The 22,385-nt window shown below is 36.1% G+C and overlaps 1 protein-coding gene across 22 annotated transcripts in view; it reads left to right on the top strand.

Annotated features, from left to right (window-relative positions):
* NRXN1 (neurexin 1) overlaps nt 1-22,385 on the top strand; it is a 763,795-nt gene that overhangs the window by 345,822 nt on the left and 395,588 nt on the right. For all 22 annotated transcript variants that reach the window (XM_086630300.1, XM_086630295.1, XM_086630283.1 and 19 more), the window contains one exon: nt 21,993-22,115. In XM_086630300.1, coding sequence (XP_086486426.1) covers nt 21,993-22,115 — 123 coding nt within the window. The remainder of the gene's footprint in view (nt 1-21,992; nt 22,116-22,385) is intronic.

Here is a 22,385-nt window from a genome sequence, read left to right as displayed (position 1 = left end):
AGCTATCATCTGGTTTGAATTTGGTGAGACAGCTTTAAAGAAAATGTGAAAAAATAAACTCAAATTGGTGTTTTGCTTGAGAGAAGAAAAGGAAAATATTACTGTAAGCACCTTATTTCCTACAGAGAATTCCAAACCTAGTGAATGAAATATTGTACCTCCTCTTCCCGTTTTCCCTTGAGTGCAGCCTGAAACCTGTCTTCTGCTCACTGCAGATCAAATGGCCAACTGTTGGCTGGTTAGAGCTGAGATTTTGGTAGTGATTTGTTTACACTTTGTCATGCCTTCACCTTTAGCTAATGTCCTGTGTTGCAGAAGAGGTGGCATTTTGTGGTCTTCTTTGTTTGGAATACAGACTTTTTCAAAATTTCAAAATATTAATCAGATGTCAGGTAGCTACTGAGCTTGTGTCTCAAGGATATTATGGAGACTGTTCGCTTCATGCCATTTTTATGGAACTGAGCAGCGTACTAAAGTCAAACAATTTTTATTTTGTGCTAGATTAGAAGATTGGTATTTTTATAAAACCTTACACCACTAGAAGTTGTGTCTCCTGTCAATCAGAAAATACCACTGCTGAAATGTTGAGTTTGTAGGTCCTTAAATCACTTCACTGTGTTCTTCAGACCTGCAAGTTTACAAAACAAAATTGTCTGTCAGGCGGCAACATAAATTGTCCTTTTAAACTGCAGGTATGTTTAGGTCAATGCTGAAGCTGACATCAGGAGAAAGGATAAAACCTGCATTATGAACAGAAATGGCTACTATGGTTTCAGTATTAGTTTTCCTAGACTAAGGAATTCAATTAAAAATAAGACTGAAGTGAACAATGTTGGTTCAAATAATACAAACGTGCAGCATTTCTTGGCACTAGTTCTGTAAAAAGAATTGTAAGTTGATTGCTTGTGCCTTATGTACAAAATTGATGAGCTAATCCTTAAAAATAACCTAAGGAGAAATGCTAAAAAAATAAAATAAAAAAATACTCTCTTTTTCCCCTTTCAGAGAGGGAAGTAGCTGTTACCTTTTAATTGCAGAATGTAAAGCATAAATTATAAACATCAGTGAATCCGTTGAATTGAATGGGATTTTTCCTTAATATTTCTTAGAGACAGAACTTCATCCCATAAAATCTACTTTTTTCACAAGCATGTGCAGTCCTGCATGTTATTTCATCTTTTAGGGTTTTTTTTTGCATTGCTATCATTGCTGAAAATAGTCTGATCTTCATATAAGTCAGCAGAATAGAACTATAGGATTTTTATTAATTGATACATTATAGAAATAGTAATACCTGTTAACTGATAAATAGCTGGCTCTTATTTCTGAATCTGATACATTTGTTCAATATGAAAAGATACAGGCTAATAATTTTTTTGAATGCTGCTGTGAAAGATTGCTCAACTAGTGACACATGGTGCGGGAGTGATTCAGGTCAGTTCCCTAGTACATGTTTTTGCTTCTGTAGGCAATAATTTATAGAGTAATCCCTCTGAATTCAGTTATACTCCAATGTAGGACTGTCATAGGAATGAATAAAGATCGCAGAATGTTAGGAAGCAGAGAGTACTGTGGCGGTATACGTGTATACTCTTCCCCCGGGAATGTATCAACTGGCTTTGCTAGCTGAGTGTCCACCTTTCCAAATTAGGAACGATTTTCTGGGATTTAAGGCTTTTCTGTTTGTCCTTCCATTGAAGCGCTCCTTCACTTGTATTTGCACGCTTCCCTTCCTTCTCTGTCTACCTAGTTCTTCATCCATTCTTTATATTCTCTATTTTTTTCTCTCCTTTCATTTTCACACTCTATTTCATTTCTCTATTTTTCCCTATTATCCTTAATCTCTTTTCCTTATTTTCTCTATCTATCCTTTTAAAACTTTGCTTTTCTGCAGATACGCACATTACAGATGATTGAATTAAATTATTCTGTTTGGAATATGTAACATCTGTTGCTGAAGCATTTTTTTCTTGTCAAGGTATCCTACAAATTCAGAGCATAACAAGGAGATATGTCAGATTATTGGTAAATAACAGGAGAATTGTATATATTGAAGAAGCAACAATGGTGTTCAATTACAATATATTTACTGTTTGCACATAGATTTTAAGCAGCAGGAAAGCTTTAATGAAGACAATATATCCTTTTGAAAGCTCCTGCTTGTAAAAATGCATTTTGTTGCAAAGTCCAGCGTCTTCAGCTGTGCTCTTATGGATATTGCAAAATCTACTGTGATGGGTAAATCACTAATACATTTCCATGTATTAACTTCTCACTTCCTGGTGAAAAGAATGAAGAGAATATATTATTTGCTCATTTTTTTCATTGTTGTTGGCAGTAGAAAATCATTAAAATGATGCAATATTGTAGCTCCCCAAAATGTAAGATTTTGTATTTGGTCAATATTCTTACACAGTGCTTATGAATTGTGTGAGGTGGCTTTGGTCTTGTTCTCATTCAGCTTGCTAAAAATATGCAAAAGAGCTTTACCATAGAGGGCATATAGCAAATCAGCAGGGTACTTTCACTGGAATTTCAGTCAGGGACTCCCCTCTGTTTGGGGTGTAGAGTTTGAAATAATTAGAAATAATTATTTTAAATCTCTTTGCAGATTTAGAACGTGGGGTCATTAGATTTCTTCTCGTTCAGCAATATCACTTTAAAGACGCCTTTACACATGCTTTCCTGAAAAACGAGGTCTGCTGCTGTGCAACAAAACTGAAAACTTATGTGGCCCTTTTCAACTAAGTTCTGATTACAATTTGCTAGTTGCTAATAGAACCGTTATTGGAATCTAATCAAAGGAAATAGGTTGAAAGACATACAAAAAAGGAAAACTGCTTCTTTACTTAGAGCCTCTCACTGGAGTCCTTATTATTTAGTCCTGAAGATGCATTAGTATCATCCTGTGTCTTGTTTCAGGCACTGAAGGAAATTTGAAAACAGCTAGGCTAGGAAAAAAAAAAATAAAATCAAGTTTGCAAGCAAAATAGACTGTGTAAACATAATCAAGAGGACTAAAGTAGTTAAGGAACAGCCACAGAAGCCAGTTAGGAGAGATCCTTCTGATTCCTCATTCTCTGTTATATATAGGGTGAACAGAAGTGATGCTGCATAGGTTATGCCATGTAAAGCCATCATATTCATTGGCTTACTCCTGTAGTCTACTAGCCCACCTGCTCTGGAGAAAAGTAGTAGCTGTTTCCCCTCGCTTGTAACCTGCTTCTGTTCTTTGGGAGCACCTAGGGCGATGTTTGCAACTTGGCATTTTTTATGAAAGATCATAAATATGCAGTAGTCATTTCCCAGATGCTAATAGACATTAACACTCAAAAATATTTTTAAGAATGTCATCTCTCCTCCTGGAATGGTAGGAATGACTTAGCTGAGAATGCAAAGGGAACCAGCAGGGCCATTGCTGATAATTTTTCAAATACCATTCTATGGGGTTTGTGCTGCAGAATTTCGTCTGTCTCTTAAAAAGTTTTTCATTTACTTTAAAAATGTGTTCTTCTAACCCTCTTCCTGTCTGCTGGTCCTGCTCTTGCATGGCCTGTTGCTTTGGTGCCAGAACAAATGTTTAAGCGTCCATGTGGTGAATTTGACTGAAGAAGAGACCCATTAACAAAATTTTTAATTTTAACTTGCTGAAGTTTTCTGAGCAGTTTTATCACGACACACATAGACACCTGCTGTAGAACAAAACAGGAGAGGGGGAGACAGTAGAAAACCAAACTATAGTAGAGATAGTAGATTGTTTTTTTCAGCAATGAAGGCTTAACGCTGTCCCAAAGTGAATTCATATGGCCTACATCTAAGTGAGAGTATCCTGGAAAAAAAAAAAAAAAAAAACAAACAAAAACCCAAAACATATTATTGACAGAAAGATCACTTCTTGAGATGTGGAATGCTTAATCTGTATCAGTTAAGGAAAAGATATTTCAGACATCTGAAGGGAAATATTGGAAGGGTTTCTGGGTAAGCATCTGCATCTTCAGTTATATACATCACAACTATCTTCCTTTTGTCCTGAATTTGGCACATAAAACAAGCTGTAAGTTGAACTTAGGAAATATCTGAGGCCCAGTTTTAGGGAGTTCCAAGCTTGAGGAAAAGCCATAGAGTATGAAGAGGAGAATACATATTAGGAAATGCCAGCTGAGGGGTTGCTGCACTTTTTGACCATTCACATAAGGTAGCAAAGGTTTGCAATCTGGTTGGGTTGTAGCTTTTTGTGAAATTTCATATGGACATAGTTTGGCTTGAGAGAGGATTCTGAGAAGGTAACAGTGAAGGTATATTGGACTTTTTAGTGTGAGATCTCTCCCTTAGCGGGTGATTTAAAAAAAAATCATTCTCATGATATACTTATTTCTCAGCTGAAATGTATGCTTTGGTAAACAGAGAAATCTTGAAGGGAAAGCAGCTGTCTAAAAGGCAACAATTTTTATCTCTTCCTTATCCAGTTATACTTGTTAAGAGAAAAAAAAATTAGAAAATTGAACTAATAACAGACATAGGAAAATTTGAATCAACTGGCAAATTATAAAGAATCTTGAGAAGAGTCTTGCACATGTGTAATTTGCCCATGTCAATGGTGAGGCACCTGTAAATTCCCCACTAGCTCAATCCTAAACCTGCTTAGATGGGGCATGGGAAAGAATTATCCTATTAACATGTCAAACAGCTCAAACCTTCCTTAAAGTGAAAATAAGTGCTTTAGATTTGCTGGCTGACCATTTAAGGGTCTATCATATTTACTTTCTCCCTACTGACAAAGCTTTCAAGGTCGGCTGCTGGTCATTGAAGGATTCGCTCTATCACTGCTTCCAGCCTACATGAAGGACAGCAGTAAACTTTATTTCTGTGCCTGCATTCTACTTGCTGCTTATAAAACCTCATCTGTGTTCGCTTTTTCTTAGCTAGCAGAGGGGAAAATTGCCATTAGTCTTCTGGCAGACTGTCAATAAAATATCATTTCAAGTTGTCTTATTAGAAAACAGATGTTTTTCTTTTTTGTGTGTATGCTCCTTTCCTTTCTTTTCACTCTTTTCATACAACTTATTTTTATCTTTTTAAGTCCCATGTTCTACTTGTGGTACTTTAAAGATATAACTGATTGAACGGGGGCCTCAGTAATCAAATATGTAATAGTAGTATAGCTGTGGCTTTCTCAAGGCACAGTGGTGTTCTCTGCAATAGCCAATTACAGTAAAAAGGCAACAGTAAAAGCTTAAACTTATGGTTATTTAAGTGAATTTGAAAATTATAGAATCGTAGAATGGTTAGAGTTGGAAGGGACCTCAAAGATCATCTAGTTCCAACCCCGCTAGCATGGGCAGGGAAACCTTCCACTACACCAGGTTGCCCAAAGCCTCATCCAACCTGGCCTTGAACACTTCATACAATAGAGATAGTTGCCCCAAATAGTGGCGAAAAAAATCACTAGGTATACATTCAGATAAAGACTTGCTTTTTTAGCACTACCATATAAATGTTTTCAGAAACTTCTTTAAGATTGCTGACAAGTAGTAGACCTTCCTAGTTGTGATATTTCAGTGTATAGTTCAATTTTACAAGGCCAGGTATAGTTTTCAATTTAGTGTATATGTGGGGTTATATAAGTTAGGGCTGTGATGTGGTTACATATCAGCTGGCTCTGAGCATTGGTATGCTGCAAAGGTATTACCAGCAGAGCCCAAGCGCATGGTCTGGAGTTGACTGAAGTTTTTCCCTCTGAACCTTCAGCCTGAACTTTTAAAGGGGAATGGGGAGCAAGAGATCCTCCAAAATACCAAGTATGACAAGAGTGCTCTCAGAGGATAAGAAAGCAAAGATTGCTGCAAGCATGTAACCTCTCATTTTACCAATAGGGACAAAGCAGCCTCCAGGATGTGCCAGATCTATAAGAATAGATTATCTTGAATGAATAAATCCTGATTTATATGCAAGGGAGTTGTGTGTGTCTAGCTCATGCTTGTCCTGTCAAATCTTTCATAAAAGGACTTTTCAGAACAAGTAGACTAGGCCTTTCTACTGTTTTAATGGGAAGAAGCAGTAGAAAGTAAGTTTTTCACATATAGCAGGTCCTAAATGTCTCTTATTTTACTTTTATGTTTTTCTCTTTTAACTTTTGAGAAGCAAGATGACTTAATCACATTTCAGGACTGGTGATTTAAATTATCCTCACTTTTATTTTTTTTTTATGACAGAAAGTGGATGTTGCAGTCTAATCCTGTGGGGATATTGAGGAGTGATGTTCTAATCAGTGGTAGCAAAGCAATTGAATGCTATTTTCTTCTGGAGAACAATATATAAAAGCTAATATGATGTCATTCATATTAGTGAACTGGGCTGCAATGGCAGTCACTTCACAGTAAAGCTCTGCTACCAGCTGGTCCCACAGGAATCTCTCCTGACATATTCATAAATGATTGAGAGAAGAGGAGGAACACTGAGATGATAGTATTTGCAGATGTAATGAGTTTCTTTAGGAAAATCAAATTAAATGCTGCATGTGAGGGTTTTGTGAAGGGTGTCAAAGTGCTGAACAACTGGATAGTAAAATGGTAGGTGTAAAGCAAGTATCAATATGTAAAAAGTAATTCATACTAGAATAAGTACCTTAATTATGCAAGTACAGTAAAGGAATCTGTTAGCGCTGAGCTGAAGAAATTGTGCAGTCATCGTAAATAGCTCTTGTAAAACAGTTCAGTGCTCAGAAGTGACCAGAAATCCCAAAGGATGTTAGTAGCTATGGGAAAAGGAAGTAAGACCAGAACAGAAAACAGCATTATGCTATTGTGCTGTCATTGTTTATCTACATCTTGAATGCTGCATGTGTTTTTAGTTCCTGTTCCTCATGATGATTAGGAAAAATACAGTGCACTGCAACAGCAAGGATTCCAAGTATGGATTGGCTTTCCTACATGGAGGAGCTAGGCAAGCTGGGGATAAAAAAAAAAGTCACCTGAGCGAATGAGCCTGTGTGAACCTCATGAAGTTCAACAAGGCCAAGTGCAAGGTCCTGCACACAGGTCGGGGCAATTCCAAGCACAAATAAAGGCTGGGTGGAGAATGGATTGAGAGGAGCCTGGAGGTGAAGGACTTGGGTGTGTTTATTAATGAGAAGTTCAACCTGCTCCTCTATTCTGCTTTTGTGAGATCCCACGTGGAGTACTGCGTCCAGCACAGGAGACACACAGGAAAGATGCGGACCTTGTTGGAGCAAGTCCAGAGGATGACTACAAACAGGATAACAGGGCTGGAGCACTTCTCCTGTTAAGACAGGCTGAGAGAGTTGGGGTCATTCATCCTGGAGAAGGCTCCAGAGAGACCTAGTAGCAGCCTTCCAGTGCCTAAAGGGAGCCTACAAGAAAGCTGGAGAGGGACTTTTTACAAGGGTGTGTGGTGATAGCCATGGGGCGATGGCTTTAGACTAACAGAGGGTAGATTTCAATTAGATCTAAGGAAGAAATTCTTTACTCCGAGGGTGGTGAGGCACTGGAACAGGTTGCCCAGAGAAGTTATGGCTGCCCCATCCCTGGAAGTGTTCAAGGCCAGATTGGATGAGGCTTTGAGCAACCTGATGTAGTGGAAGGTGTCCCTGCCCATGGGGGGTTTGGAACTAGGTGATCTTTGAGGTCCCTTCCAACCCAAATCATTCTATGATTCTATGAATATATTTTTGTAAAGATATGATTATAGAGCCATAAGAAGCATCAAGAGATTAATTGGTAGTACGAAATTGAAATACATCAAGGACTTTTTGTGATAAGGCAGTTTCTGTAGCTCCAGTAGTCCCTAAAATGTTGGTCACTGGAAGCCGTGACTGTGTTAGAATAGTAATTACTACACAGTGGCCCTGCTTTTTCTTAGCTGCTATTGAAAGCACAGTGCTGGGCTAGCTGGACTTCTGGTCTCACCTGGCAAAACCACCTTCATGTTCCCAAACAGATTTTTTTTTTTTTTTTTTTTTTTAATGAAACAAAGTTTGTCGTTGATGTTAAAGTTGATGATCTAGATGCAGCCTTAGCTCAGAAAGTCTGTAACCTACTAGCTACTAGAAGCTGGCAGCAAATAGGGAGAAATCCCTTAATATTATTCCCTTCTTCTCTAAAACTCAATTGCCGGTCATCATCAAAAGCATTCACAAGGCAATACAGAACTCAGCTGTAGTATTCAGTATAGCAGCTTTTGTCTTATGCATCATTTCCCCTCTTATTTTGTAGCTTCTTTTCCTAATCAATTTATCACTAGTTTATACCCTGTATTCAGAGCAAACAGGAAATTGCTAATGAAAATAATACATAAATCTATCATCAGCTGGGTTGTATACAGTCATTCTAAACTTTGTCATCAGATTATATGAAAATTAGGGTATTACCACACAGATGGCAGCAGATGACACAAGCCAATATTTTACTAATTCTCAAAAAAATTCTTTCTTATTTAACTAACAAAACCAGTCAAATTAGGATAAACCATTAAGTAATTTAGCTATTTAATATACATAAGAGTTGTGAATAATTTTTTTTGACTTAGTACCAAGAGTTTTCTGGCAAGAAATTTTGATCTATAGCTCTTTAAAAAGAAAATCATTGTTAGTGTTCAGTATTAACAAAAAATAACAGTAACTCAGCAGTGCTCAGTTGATAATGCTTCTAAATTTATACTCAGATTGGAAATACTATCAGACTTCATGTATGAAGACCTTTATACGCTTTTCACACTATTCCTCATTTGTTTCTTAGGACTCTCTGTTTCTAAGAAATAATGCTGTTGTGATGCTCATTTGTTAATACTTTTGTGAAAAACATTTAGAAATGCTTATAAATGAAAATTCTATTGAGAAACACTGTGGTCTTTCTGATACAGAATTAGGCTTTGAAGGGTTTTTTTTTCAGGTAATAGAAACTTAGGGTTTTTTTCCAAATAAATCTGCCTAAAAAGATACTAAAATCATTAAGTTTACTTCAGAAAGCATTTAAGTGTGTTAAGAACATGCGTAGGACTTTTTCTGAATACGATGCCTTACTGAATCAATGCTGTTGTGATTACCTCCAGAACTTTTCAAGGAAAACCAAACAAATTGCCACCTCTTTGCAGATAGGTATTGCTTTTCTGATCAACACATCACATGCTCACAGCCATCATTCTGTCCTAATATATACTTGTAAAGAATTAATACAATGAGTGTTTGGAGGTTTTTTACTAAAATGGATATACACGGGTAAGAGATAAGGGAGAGGGGAAATATAGAATTGGAGAGAGTGAAATTTGAATGGGATGTCTGGTTCTCACTAATGCAGCCAGTGAGCATTGTAATAAGTCTAACATATATTGAGGTGAATTGCCAAGTTTCTGTCTGTCCCTCTCATATTAATAGATTTTATGAATAGAGCACTTCCACATTATAAAAAAAGTGCATCCAACTTCAGTGAGCGTCAGATCAGATCCATTTCTCAGTTTGGTGTTATTAGGAGAACCAAGCTGCTTAGGGAAAGTTTGACTACCTTTTCTTCAATCAAAGAACGAAACAAAAAAAAAGAGAAAAAAAAAAAGGAGTACCAAACTGAAATTTTGCTTAAATTAGAATTATTTTGATACATTTATACATTTTTACTGCTGGAAGTCTAGAATAAATCCCTGGTAAGCCATTATCTTACTCCTTAAGCATTAAGATCAGTGGGATCTGATTATAGACAGTAGTGAATAGAACACAGGTGTAGAGCCTTTGTCTTTCCATATGTAGCGCTCTAATGCAGAAGTAAAGTTCTCTGCCTATTTACATAAATACCAGCTCACAGAACATGATTTCTGAGCCATCTATGGCATTTTGATGGCCCCTTCTTTATTTTGTCTGGAAAATGTTATGTAAGTATGTATTAGATTTAGCTGTATGACTGTTTCAAAAAGGTAGGTTATTTTATCATTGCTTCACTTCTCCGCAGCAGCTCATCATTTCATAAGTTCTATCTTGATGAAGAAGTCTAGCAAGCACTTAGCTACAATATTATTCTCCATTAATGTTATAAGAACAGTAATTCATTTTTCAATGTGCTTTTTTGAAAAGCTAATAGTGTTAAAAACTTCTACCCAGTACATGTCACTGATGAGCAGTTTCTTATATTAAAACCACTTACTCTCTATCTAGCACATTTTGCATTTGTGTCTATTAAAATGCATGAAACATCTATCATAACATTTTAAGCACTCAGTAGCTTATTACTGGAACCACATAACTGCTTCCTTATTATCTCTTCTTGACAATGACTTTAACGAATTATATTCAGGTAGTTGTTAAAATTTCCATCCAAGCACATTTCTTTTTTGGATGACATGTCAAGAGGTTAACTTATGCTCCCTTCCAGCTGATTTCTAGGCCTCAATCCATCAGACAAGTCACTTCAAAGGAGATATTACTCTGTCGAATTGAACCATCAAGATAAAGTTGGCTTTCTGAGATGCAGTCTCCTTTGGGAAGTGTGCAAAGAATTCTTCAGCAGTTATTTATCTAGGCAGTCTTGAAGCAACAAGAGCAAGATGAAGACCAAGACATGGAATGACAAAAAGCTATTAAAGAAAAGAGGGAGCTGTGGTTAATGTAGCTTATACTAGTTCTTTGGTATTATTTCTCATTTATTTTATATTCTGTGGGATTTTCCTCTAAGGAGTGAAGTGCATGTTTGTAAAAATAACATTTCATTAGTTAAAAGTTCCTCTCCGTCTCTGCGCTTTAAGTCTTTTTTTGCTAGTGGTAAAATCTATCTGGAAAAGAAAGATCAAATAGGTAAGTTGACAATTCCATCTTTCACTCATATGCCATGAACTGTTTACGCTTGACTTGTGGAAACTGGATCAGAAATGAAAAATAACAAGCATAGATAGTATGCTCATTACCATCTAAGGAATTCTAGTTTTAACGACATTTAAGCTCTGTAGGTGAAAATTATCCATTGAATTTGTGTTATGGTTGCTGCTATACTTAGAATTGTCTATGCAGTTTTTGCTATGTAACGTTTCAACAGCTTGAAAGCAAGTATGCTGTTTCCTAGGAGGGAACGATGTACTCTGTGAGCTCTCAGGGGAAGAAGTATTCTTGAATCTCCAGCTAATGTTTCACAGGTGATAGGAGACACTTAGGAATTCAGTTGACAAGATAATTAGCTATGAATAAGAGCAGCACTAGCTAGAAAAAACTACAATGTAGATTCTTGATTTCCTAAAATTGCATAAACCCAGATACAAAGTGCACCTTAAGAAAGTGCAAGTAGGAACTTCTGTCAAGAAGCTTTCTTTTTTTATTTTCAATAACAAAATTGTCATTCACTGACACTGAGCATAATCCTTAAGAGACAACAAATGGTGAAAGAGCATTTGAGAGATTCTCTCAATGTTGAAATTGATTTCACCCACTCAGTCTTATAGATTATGCTGGTTTATTTTCATTCAGGCCTGCAAGAGACAAAGCAAGCAACAGCCTGGAAATAACAGACAGCAAAATGTGCCTGACCCTGCGTATTGTTAGAATGCAAATGCTTGAGCAGCCATAATTGCAAGATGAAATTCTCAAAAACTTGCAAGTGAACAAAATGTAAAACTAAAACTCACTATTGTAGATGTCACAGTTAACTTCAGTTTCATTTAGCCACCATAAATATATGTCTGGGAAAGTAATAGATTTAGAAGCAGCTGAAGTGTCGCATGAAAAGTTTGATGCAGAATGCAGAAAAGAAGCCTTGTTTGCAGGAAAGAAACACACATTGATCTTTTGGGTAAGAAATCACACAAAGAAGCTGGAAGAGTTGCTGACAATTTACCTTTACTAAAATGCCGTATTAAACTTATGCCAACTATCTCAAACATAGGTGATATCTAAGACAGTTGATTACTTTTGTTCCCAACAAAAGCTTTATTGGAATAAATATGTGGTAATTTTTTTTAAATCTTATTTTAGGCTCAATAATTCTGAAAAAGTATGCCTGAAAAAAATGCTATTTTTATAGGGAATTTTTCATAGATTCCCTGATAATTAGTATTCAGATTGGTTTCTTGTAGAGAAGGAATATCAGACCTAGCTCAAAATTGAAAGAAATGTTTAAAGGACATTTACAATACTGTCTACAATTTCAGTCTCAAAATTCAAGGTCTTTTTCCTTTAAAAGAAATTTTTTTGTAAGAAAAATTCACACAACTCTTAATGTGTCTTGTGTACCCTTTTTAAATAGTACTAGAGCATTGAAATCTTAAGATACATATTCACTTTATATGACCCTGCTGCTGTTAATACGCAAAGTGCTCTGCCCTGTGGCCCATATCATTGAGAACATCAGGAATCTTAAATTCTGGATGAAACCTGGTGCAGCTGAACTAGTGGCTCTTCAGAAGTTGAAAAGGTCTAAAAGTAATCACGAACTATTACACTGCAGTAACAAAACTTTACAAGGAGAAACTTGGAGCAAGGATGACATGACATGGTGATGAAGAAATACAAATCAGAAAAAGTGTGTATAAAAATATTTTAAAACATTTAAATAATAATAAACAGTCACAAATCTTTAAACATTATTCTCTTTACCCTTAACTAGTCAAAATGTTATAATTCAGTATTTTCTTTAAAAACAAAAAAAAAAAGAAAGAAAAAGAAAGGATATGAGTGTGGGATTTAATTGTTACTATTTTATAAGAGCTGTGCCTTGGGATGAAGACACCTGGAAATTAAGAGGAGCTTATTCTTAAAATAAAGTCACAGTCCAAATTATTTTCCTTTCTATGCCAGTTAGTTACCAATCTGCTTATTCTTAAGCACAATGTGCAAGATGTAAGGGTAAAATGAAATATTTATGTGTTTTTTTTCTGTTATGCTAATTTTTACCTAAACATAAATGTAATGTTTTTGATAAAAAGGTACATTATGGAGAAACATACTGAAGTTGTGCTTATGTATATTTTAAAATGTACTTCAGCCATGGTTTGATATAAATGGGCACAGTCAATATCAAAGTCAGAAAAGCTAATATGTGATCAAAGCTGTTTCTGCTTCTTTCCAGTTGTCAGTTATAATCTATCCAAAGTACAACAAATATTCTAATTCTCTCGGGAAAAGAATAAAAGATCAAGTGTGTACCAACTTTTAGTGTAAAAATCACTGTGAGTTAGTTTATTTTTCCTTCACTGGTTTTAAGAGGAAAGAAAGAGGGCAGTCTTAGCAGTAGTAAAGCAGTAGCACAATTTTTTGAACTCATAAAATGTGTCTGTATCATCAGGCTACACTTAGAGATCTGCTATATCTGTTCCCTGTAGCAGCTGTGTATCTCAGTCTTTTTTGTATTTATTAGCTGATTTGCAGATCAGAGATTAAGGTCTAGATTATAAAAGTTATTTAGATAGCTATCTCCTGGTGAAATCCTTCTTCCAAGTCAGAATTCCTCCAAATTTCTCGCATTCTGAGGAGGCAGCAAAATTCCTCTGGAAGCTGATGCACTGTACTTGAGTAGTAACTTGTAGAGATGATGTCTAAGGAAAAGGAGATTGCCAGGTGTATCACTCTCCATTTCTTTGAAAGCTTAGAGGAATGTTCTTGCTGTTTCTAGAAATCCAGGACAGGCAATGTTATGTGTTTCTGACTTTGTGTTTTATAGGGTTTGAGGCTTTTGGTTTGGGTAGTCAAGAGAAGAATGATGAGTCTGCTAAGGTAAAAATCTAACTCTTCTTGATAAAGCAGAAAATGAACTCATCTTAGGAACACTTTTTTCCCATAGTTTAAGCCCACATTTCACAAATCAGTACTATTGACAGCACTCTAAATTCACACAGAATTAAGGAATATTAGAGATCCTGGCTGCCATTAAAGTCATATCAGGACAATGAATATTTACTTGTAGAAAATTTAATTCCAGTATTGCTTAAAATTGGGGTTTCATGTTAGTCTCGGTATTGATTTACACAGGAGTTGCTAAGTCAGTTCTTATAGTCAGTTCCTGTTATAGGAGGAATAAAAAAGCAAACACTAATAACTCCAGATTAATTAGCCATTCTTTTCTCTACGAGTTTTACAAAGTTTTTGTTAAACAGGAGTTAAAAGGAATTTTTCATTGAAACAAACTTTCAGTATAAGAAAGCTCTCTGTAATACAAACATTCTGCATGGGAAAATTTCAGTATTGTAAATGAATTAAAATTTCCCATTTTATTCTTCCTTTTGCAGTACACTGGTTTATAGTGGATTATCCTTTAAAAACAAACAAACAAAAAAAACCCCAAACAACAACAACAACAAAAAAAACAAGAAAACCCCAAACAACAATTTCAGTTATCAAGCCAAATTGATTTCCCCCTCCTCCTGCCCCTCCCTGTATTATTCAGTGTCACTGTGTGTCTAGGTGAGTTGTTGCAGTATCTCAATCCGGGTTCTTCAAGTCTTTCCTCTCCTTGGTGACCAGACTTTCCAGCTGGCTTCCTTTACTGTTATCCTTCTGCAATCTTTTTTTTTCAGGCTTGGCTACAGGAATGTTCTGGGAACTGGGGAGCTGGCTGAGAAAAAGGGATAGCAGGCTTGTGAAATAGCTGCTTTCCTAATGTACTGCGGTAGCTTAGGTAGAATAAAGTCAAAGATGTTGACTTGAAAGTATTTGTGTTAAGTGCACCTTGCTTAAAACAAAATAGTTAAACATATTCAACTTCAAATTCTTGAAGTTTTTTCATTATAGCAGCTATGTCAAACTAAGGTAAAAACAAATTGAGATTTACTAAAAGTCGCACAATTAGTTTATGGAAGTGACTGTACTGAATCCCAATTAGAAGTCCTAGGATTTGGGAGCACTTTAAAAAAACTTATCATGAATCAAGGCAGGATATGACCTTACAGTGTGTTTGTACTGCTGCATTATCTTTGCAAGTGCATGGGTTTTTTTTACATACAGTAAATAAAAAGTAAATAATCTTGCCCTGAACCTTGCTTTAAATTAACATAGAATTGCCACGTATTGAAAGCTCATGCTCAATTTACCTACAGCAAAGTCAAATTCAATAATTTCTGAAAATTTGGCTGAAAATGTTCAGCAGTGAGCTGACAAAGCAACAGACGTATGTTTCAAGCTCATTGACTTTGCTGTGCTTTAGTTCAGGGCCTTGGGGTAGATTCATAAAACCTTTAGTACCTTTAGCACATTGTCTGCTAGTCATGATCCTTAGGGAACAGTACAAAAGAGAAACTGTACTCTTGTTAAAAATATAGGGTTTGAGCTGACTTCTGGTTTCAGCTTTTAAAATATACTTTTCTTTCATTATTTCCAAGAAGAAGGAAAAATTACATGTCCTTAGGGCTGTTTGTGTTTCACCTGCTTAGATATGTGACTTAAAAAAACTAAATTAAAATGCAGCTGATTCCTAACAAAATGTTTTAAATAATGTGTTAAGAAATGTCTCTGAGCTGGATTAGACTTTCACAATGCAGTAACAAAATCAGTTTTATCCTCTGAGTTCACATATAATTGTAATTGCAATTTAAAAACCTTTTTTTCAAGAAATATGGTTCAATTTAATATAGACCCAATTATTAACCAGCAAAGCACGCTTCTCAACTTCAAGAGCATGTGTATGTGTTCTACATACACTTTGATGTGGCAGGAAAGTCTAGCAGCCAAGACTTGCAACTCAAAAGTTAACTACTTTCTGATGTTTCTTTCTTTTTCCATCTTGATGAAATTCAGTAGTGGTCCTCATTCTGTTTGTAGAGAATAGGTTTTGAGAAGATAGTGTTTTATCATCAGAACCTTTCTTGGCAGACACCAAGAATCCTTATATTTAATTTAGTCCAATAGATCTGTCTATGTTCTGCCCTTCCACCTTGATCCACTGGCTCTATTTAGATACTTATGTGTCGCCAACAGTTAATATTTCACAGCTTTAAAGAAATTAATGGATGAGTATATGTGCTATCACATCCTGACATAAATGGCTTCCTTAAGGCAAAAGGTAGACAAAGGAGGGAAAGTGGAAATACTGAGCAGCTCAGATCATTGCCAGAGAAAGCAAATTTGCAGAAGAGAGTGAAAAGAAACAGGCAAATGACTATAGAAAACTTTGTGTCCTCAGACCTGGATATAGTGCTTGATTCCTGGATTGGTTGTTTCTTATCCTATGGATTTTTCTTCCCCAGTGCATTCACTGTGTATGCTGGTTTTCCTTACCAGTGAAGTAGATCAATGTTAACTACAGTCTGTTTGTAGTTTGGTCATGCAGAGGAAGACAGTAGAATTCTCAAAAGTTTCTTGTTTAGCTTTTTGCATTTCTATATGAGTGCGTGTACAAAAACAGATTTAATATTGTGTTTCTGTTACTCAAAATAATAGAAGCAAATCTGTTCTGCAGCTGAAATGAAAGCTAATGAATGATATTAGCAACGAATATATCTCGTTCATTTTAATTTCTGAAATGTCAGGTTTTGTTTCTTAAAGTAATAAAAATACCCTACACTGCCAATACGTTATCCAAATTGCCAAAAGCAATTTTGCCTATAATAAAGCTGTTGTGGGCTGGAACATTTTGATCAAGCAGTGCAGATTGATATGTTTTGCTTGATACGATTCAGTGAATGTGCTCTTCTTGTGGAATTTTCTATATGAGTCTGTTGAGAAGAAAATATACTTGATAAAATGTCCTCGACCTGCAATAAGACTTTCACAAGTTGATTTATCAATTAGCTTTAAATGATAAACTGATACACATCATTGATCTTTAAAAGGCAACTAAGTGTTTCTATTAGTAAGAAACATGCATAGTAAGGGGATTTCAGGATGATGCAGATGCAGTCATTTAAAATACAGTTGATTCACTATAATAATTGACTTTTTAGATTCAAGTTTGCAATTTAAATTTTGGATTTGAGAGACCAGAATTGTTTCTGCAGCCAACCACCATAGAAAGGATAATGAAGATTAAGATGCCTTCCTCTATTTGTCTTGTGCTTCTGCATCTAGTTCTGGAGGAATCTTTTGTGAGCTTTTTGTGCTGCAGACTGTTGTGTAATATATGTGCCTCAAAAGGTTTGCACACTGGCTGCTGGCTGGAACGGAAGCCTAGATTACAGGCATGCTAGGCTGACCCTGGAAAGCAGGGTAAATGAGATGGCACAGACTTCTCTGGTTCTGCATCAGGTATTTACAGTAACACTCTTAGGTGTCTCTCAGAGCCACTCAGTTGTCTTTACGATTCAGCTTGCTATGTACACATTATATTAGCTGTAAGACTCCATCTGAAATCCTGGCTTTCCTGACCTCAAAGTAATATTCTCTGTTAACTGGAGTGATCTCAGTCTTTCATCCACTTACTCTCTCAAATTTCAAATGGGAAATGCCACCTGATATTGATTACTGTAGTACGCATAGTTATCTGCTAATGAAATAGGCTGAAACCACTGACGTTTTGTACTGACCAAGATAGTAGTAAGACAGCCTAGAGTAGTAGACAAGTAGTAGATAGCCTGTAACTAACTGGGGTTCCATAGGTTAGTAGAGCATTCACTGAACCATCCAGTTTCCCTTGCTAGCATCTGTTTACTTCGTCTTTCTTTCAAAACTTTACTTCCGGTATTTACTTTTGATCACAGAATTGAATGCTCCAAGCGAATTCGGGTGGCGTTTTGATATATACCTTGGTGGTGATGGTGCATGGTATTGTAAGAGCCAGTAATAATTCCTGTGTTTGGTTCAGAGAATTAGTTTTAAATGTGTTTTGGTACAATGCCAAAAGCTAATATCTTGTTCAAAGTGATCAGTTTGGTTTTTATGAAGTTCTATTTGAGTAGTTGGTTAAAGGTCTCCCGATTTAGGTACAACAGGATAGACATTTTTATAAGATAAAAAGTAAGTATGCATATTACCATCAATTAACAGGCTGATTTGAATTCAGCAAATTTTCAGCACTCGAATTAGACTCAACAGGCCCTCACAGTACAGTAAAGAGAATAGGAATCTCCAGAGAACATTTAGAATATTCAGTACACTGAAAATGAGATTTTTCTTTTGGAGGATCATGTCTTTTTCCTTTAACTTTAAATAGTACCAAAGGCAGTTAAGTTCTAGCTGAGGTACTGAAAACAAAAAGTGAGCTCAATCTTGGATGCCGAAGTAAAGCTGTAACTTAAGATGTTTGGAGCTTTACGTTTATATGTCCTAGTTCGTAATGAATTGCATCATCAAGATCTGTGCCTCTATTGATGGGCTGCACAGTCTGTATTTTCCTCATGTAAAAAGACGGTTGTATAAGCAATTATCTGCTTTTAAATGGATGTGCAGATTTTACTGGCATGATGGACTGTGAGCAAATTGTGGGAGCCATGAAATTGCCTCTACTTTTTATTTGGTACTATCTATTCACTCTAGGAATGCATAAAATTTAGTAGTTATTTAAGCCTTTAATATAGGAAAAGAGCTGAACATAGACATTGATAATAAATCTCACACTTAAGCTTAGTGGATTTTTGCAGGTTACAACTCGTCTCTGAAATTAAAGGTTTATGATTAAGGTATTAGTATCTGAGAAAATCAGTAGCTCAGAAAGTGAGCAAGTGCTGGGTCCATGAAACAAATTAACTGTGTCCTATCTAGAAAGAGAGAAATGAGTTCCAAGGGAAGGGGAGCATAGGAAATAGGAGTGGAGGGATAATAAGGTTGGAAGGGTAGTATCAGTCCATAGAAAACAGGGAAAGAAACCCGTTTTTTTGAATTAGGACTCTTTCTTTTCTTCTTGTGGGAGGTATTTAATGTTTTTAAAGAAAAGAAGGTAAAATAAAACAAGCCCAGCCCCACAAAAAGTGACCATATGCCAGTTCTTATTTAAATACAACAATGCTTTCTGCTGGTGTTATTTAAATGAAGTGGAATCACATCAGTGTAAAGTCAGAATAAGACTGAAGAGCCAATGATTTAGTAGATGTAGATTTAGATTTATAGTAGATTCACTATAAACTACAGTACTATAAATCAGGACAGAAGAGCTTGAACTGCTATGATCTCAATAATATGATGTTTAAATTAATTTCAGGTCAATAAATTTGAAAGTCAGTGAGGAAAGTACTAATATAAACTATGTTTGAGGTTGGTCAATGCCTTTTAACAAAATTATCCTCAAGGTCTCTTCCAACCTAAATGATTTTCTGTAAGATATGTTAAGAATTTTCTGCAGTCCTTGTACTCTAGTGTGGTATCAAGAGATTCCTATGTGGTTTTATGTTTAAGCATTCATTAAATTTTCTCCTAAATACATTGCTCACAAGCACATTTGCTCCTTTTATATACAAAAGTATATTCTTGGCCAGGAAGCGGCTCAAGTGCTATATTCTCTACAGGAATGGTGGGCATCCATCCTTCCTCGTCCACCTCTCCAGCTGCTATAGAAAACTGCTACTTTGCAGAGATGCAACATGATGTGATGGGTACATACACAGTACCTGGACTCTGGGCCTTGCTCTTTTGTAGTTCATTGTACTCTCTATGACAAAGCAAAAACCCCTCTTCTCTGTTAGAGATCAGCTTGAGGAAAGAAAAGCCTCTTTTCCGTGCGATGTAGCTAGTTTCTACAAGGCCAGGACTGCTTTCAATCCATTTCTCTCCTAGTATGTTACACCCAGGTTTGTCCTTTTCATGCCCTTTCACAATAGTTCCCCTTTATCGAGTTTTGGATTGCGTGCATTGCAAACAAAGGCAGCTTACAGGTAGTTCTGACCTGAATTTTTTTACTTGGAGTACTCTTGCAAAGGAAATAGACTGATACATAGGAAAACATGCATTTAATTTTACAAAAGGAAGAGTTTACAAGTCTTTTACCATTAAAATATATCAATCATATTTGCCTGTATAAATGTGAGCAGCCAAGTTGGATTTGATGTTTATAGACACTGAGGCACCTTTACATGGATGGGACGCTTCAGAGGGCTGTTAATGTGAGAACAAATTAAAATTGCATATTCTTTTAGGCCTTTTAGAGATCTGTTGTGAGAAAAGGACACCAAGTAGCTCAACTACTTAAAAATTTAAAAATAAAAAAAAAGGAGTTGAACTAACAAATGAAGAAAGACTACCACGTTTAAAACAATAGTAAGTGATGTATTTCTGGGCAGGCCTATTGACTCTCACAAAGATTTTTACTCATGTCATTTAAGCCTTTTTTGTAAATCAATTGCTTGTCTCCCAAATCCAGTTAGAAATTGCTTCCATTAAAGCGCCTAAGAATGTAGAATAATAGAAATTGCTTAAAGAATATTATTCACTACATCTATATCACCATATCCAAAAAGAATGTTATTCACTTGAGCTTTATGCAAAACTGGTCTTTCTCTAGCCAAAGAAAGTAAATTTGTAAGGAACAGAACAATTCAGGTAGTTGACACCAGTGAGTGCATATACATCTCTTTCTGCTGGGTTTGCACACCTTTCCTAGCTTAGTGTCAATGCAGAGGCATAGGGAAAGCAACATGATGTTATCAGAATCTCACTGCCTTTGTGGTAGCTAGTATTTTTGTCCCTGGAAATCCCTTGACATGCTCAAAATAGCGAAGATTGCTTATATAAGCAGGGCAATAACCCAGCAGCAATTAAAAAAATGCTGATAGAAAATGGAACAATTCTGAGATGAAAACTGTCCAATATGCTGAACAGCTACGTCAAGCTATTAGTGTCTTTTTTCCTCTGTGCAGTTCTGAAGTCAGAGAGGCTTTGATTTTAGACAATGTCATATAGTACCCATGTATTAATAGACCTCAACCATCATAGTTAGCCTGCACTGGGTGGAAAAGAATCCAAAAAGAAATGTGGCAGAATTTCAAAGCCAGTGGCATATCCCTTTTAAAAGAAGGCTGACACAAGGGATGTAGTCACCTGGAAGGATGCAGTGGACTTAATGGTCTGACTCAGTGTAACTCTACTGTTTTTATGTCAAATAGTACTTTATTATACATCTCTTTTAGTTATCAGCAACCTTTATTCTGCTGAAGGAACTGAAAAACAGGTCAGGGTTTATCTATTTTGCAACAAGGTAATTTGCTGGTTGCAGATGAGCTTTATCTTTTGGACAGTCACCACGAAGGTCCAATAACTCAGGTTTGAGCACGGAAGTTTTGGTTGGTTCAGCACTTCATCAATCACCTACTCATATCAATGATAGTTCACAGTCAGGATTTTTCTCTCTTTCTTTCTCTTCTTGGTCAACAGTGCAAGGGACAATTTTCATAACCTTTTTCTTCTGAGAAATTTTTTCCTAGGTATTCAAGATATTCTGTCTCCTAGATTTGTGAATACAGTTATTGCAAGTACATTGTGCTATACATAGAATTCTATTTACTTCAAAAGTATTTCTTGTACTGCTTGCAAAAATAGCAGATTACAAAAAAAGGTATCCATTAAATGAAAAAGGAAAGTATGGTTTGAAGGTCTTCTAACATCAGAAGGTACTGTATCTGAATATTAACAAGTCATCTGGAAGATAAGGTAACAGATGGTCTTCTGAGAAGTCTTAATAAACAAACTTAGGTTGAGAAGCTGACATAGATTAAGAGAAATATAACACGTGCACGCACATTTACCACTTGTACCTTTCCCCAAAACTGTTCTTACTGAAGGAATAAAAATCCAGTCTTGTAAACACATGCTGAAGTTCTTCTGGCTGCAGTAACCCATTTTCTTAAAGGTTTGTATATGACTGGAAAGTGCATAACTAAATCCATGTTGACTGTGCCTATTTATGACAACCTGGTTCATTAAATGTGCATATACAATACATTTATAGAGTCAAATACACAGTAGAAATGTTTTAACGTAGTAGCTTTATATTTTGAGGTTTGTTTATACTTCGTAATTTTCTTGCTTGATGTGACTTTTGGTGAGTTTTAACGTTTGCCCAGCCAGTCTCTCTGTCTCTCTCTCTCTTTCTCTGTGAGGTTCACATGTAGACTGATTTAAAGATTGCATAATGACTGTTTGGCATATCCTACAGGCAAAGGTCCAGAAACCCTTTTTGCTGGCTATAACCTCAATGATAACGAGTGGCACACTGTGCGCGTGGTTCGACGAGGAAAAAGTTTAAAGCTAATGGTGGATGACCAGCAGGCCATGACAGGTACTGTGGCATTGTGACTCCATGTTACGGGGTGGGGGGGGGGGGGGGGAAACAAAACAAAAAAAACCCCGACAGAAGTAGAATGCCTTTATCTGAAAGCAACAGGTGCTTTTTTCTTTTCTTGGTTAAGATCCAAAATCCAAGTTATGCATCTTGAAATACTGGTTCTACAAGTGTGTTATTATTACACTTGATATTAATGTTACTCTAACATTGCTATTGGAATTAATAAAAACCTTCATGCTGATTTACATGAATGTTTTTATACAG

This window comes from Tauraco erythrolophus, chromosome 2 (assembly GCF_009769465.1).
Source record: "Tauraco erythrolophus isolate bTauEry1 chromosome 2, bTauEry1.pri, whole genome shotgun sequence".
Taxonomy (NCBI): domain Eukaryota; kingdom Metazoa; phylum Chordata; class Aves; order Musophagiformes; family Musophagidae; genus Tauraco; species Tauraco erythrolophus.
This window is presented reverse-complemented; position numbering and strand designations above follow the sequence as displayed.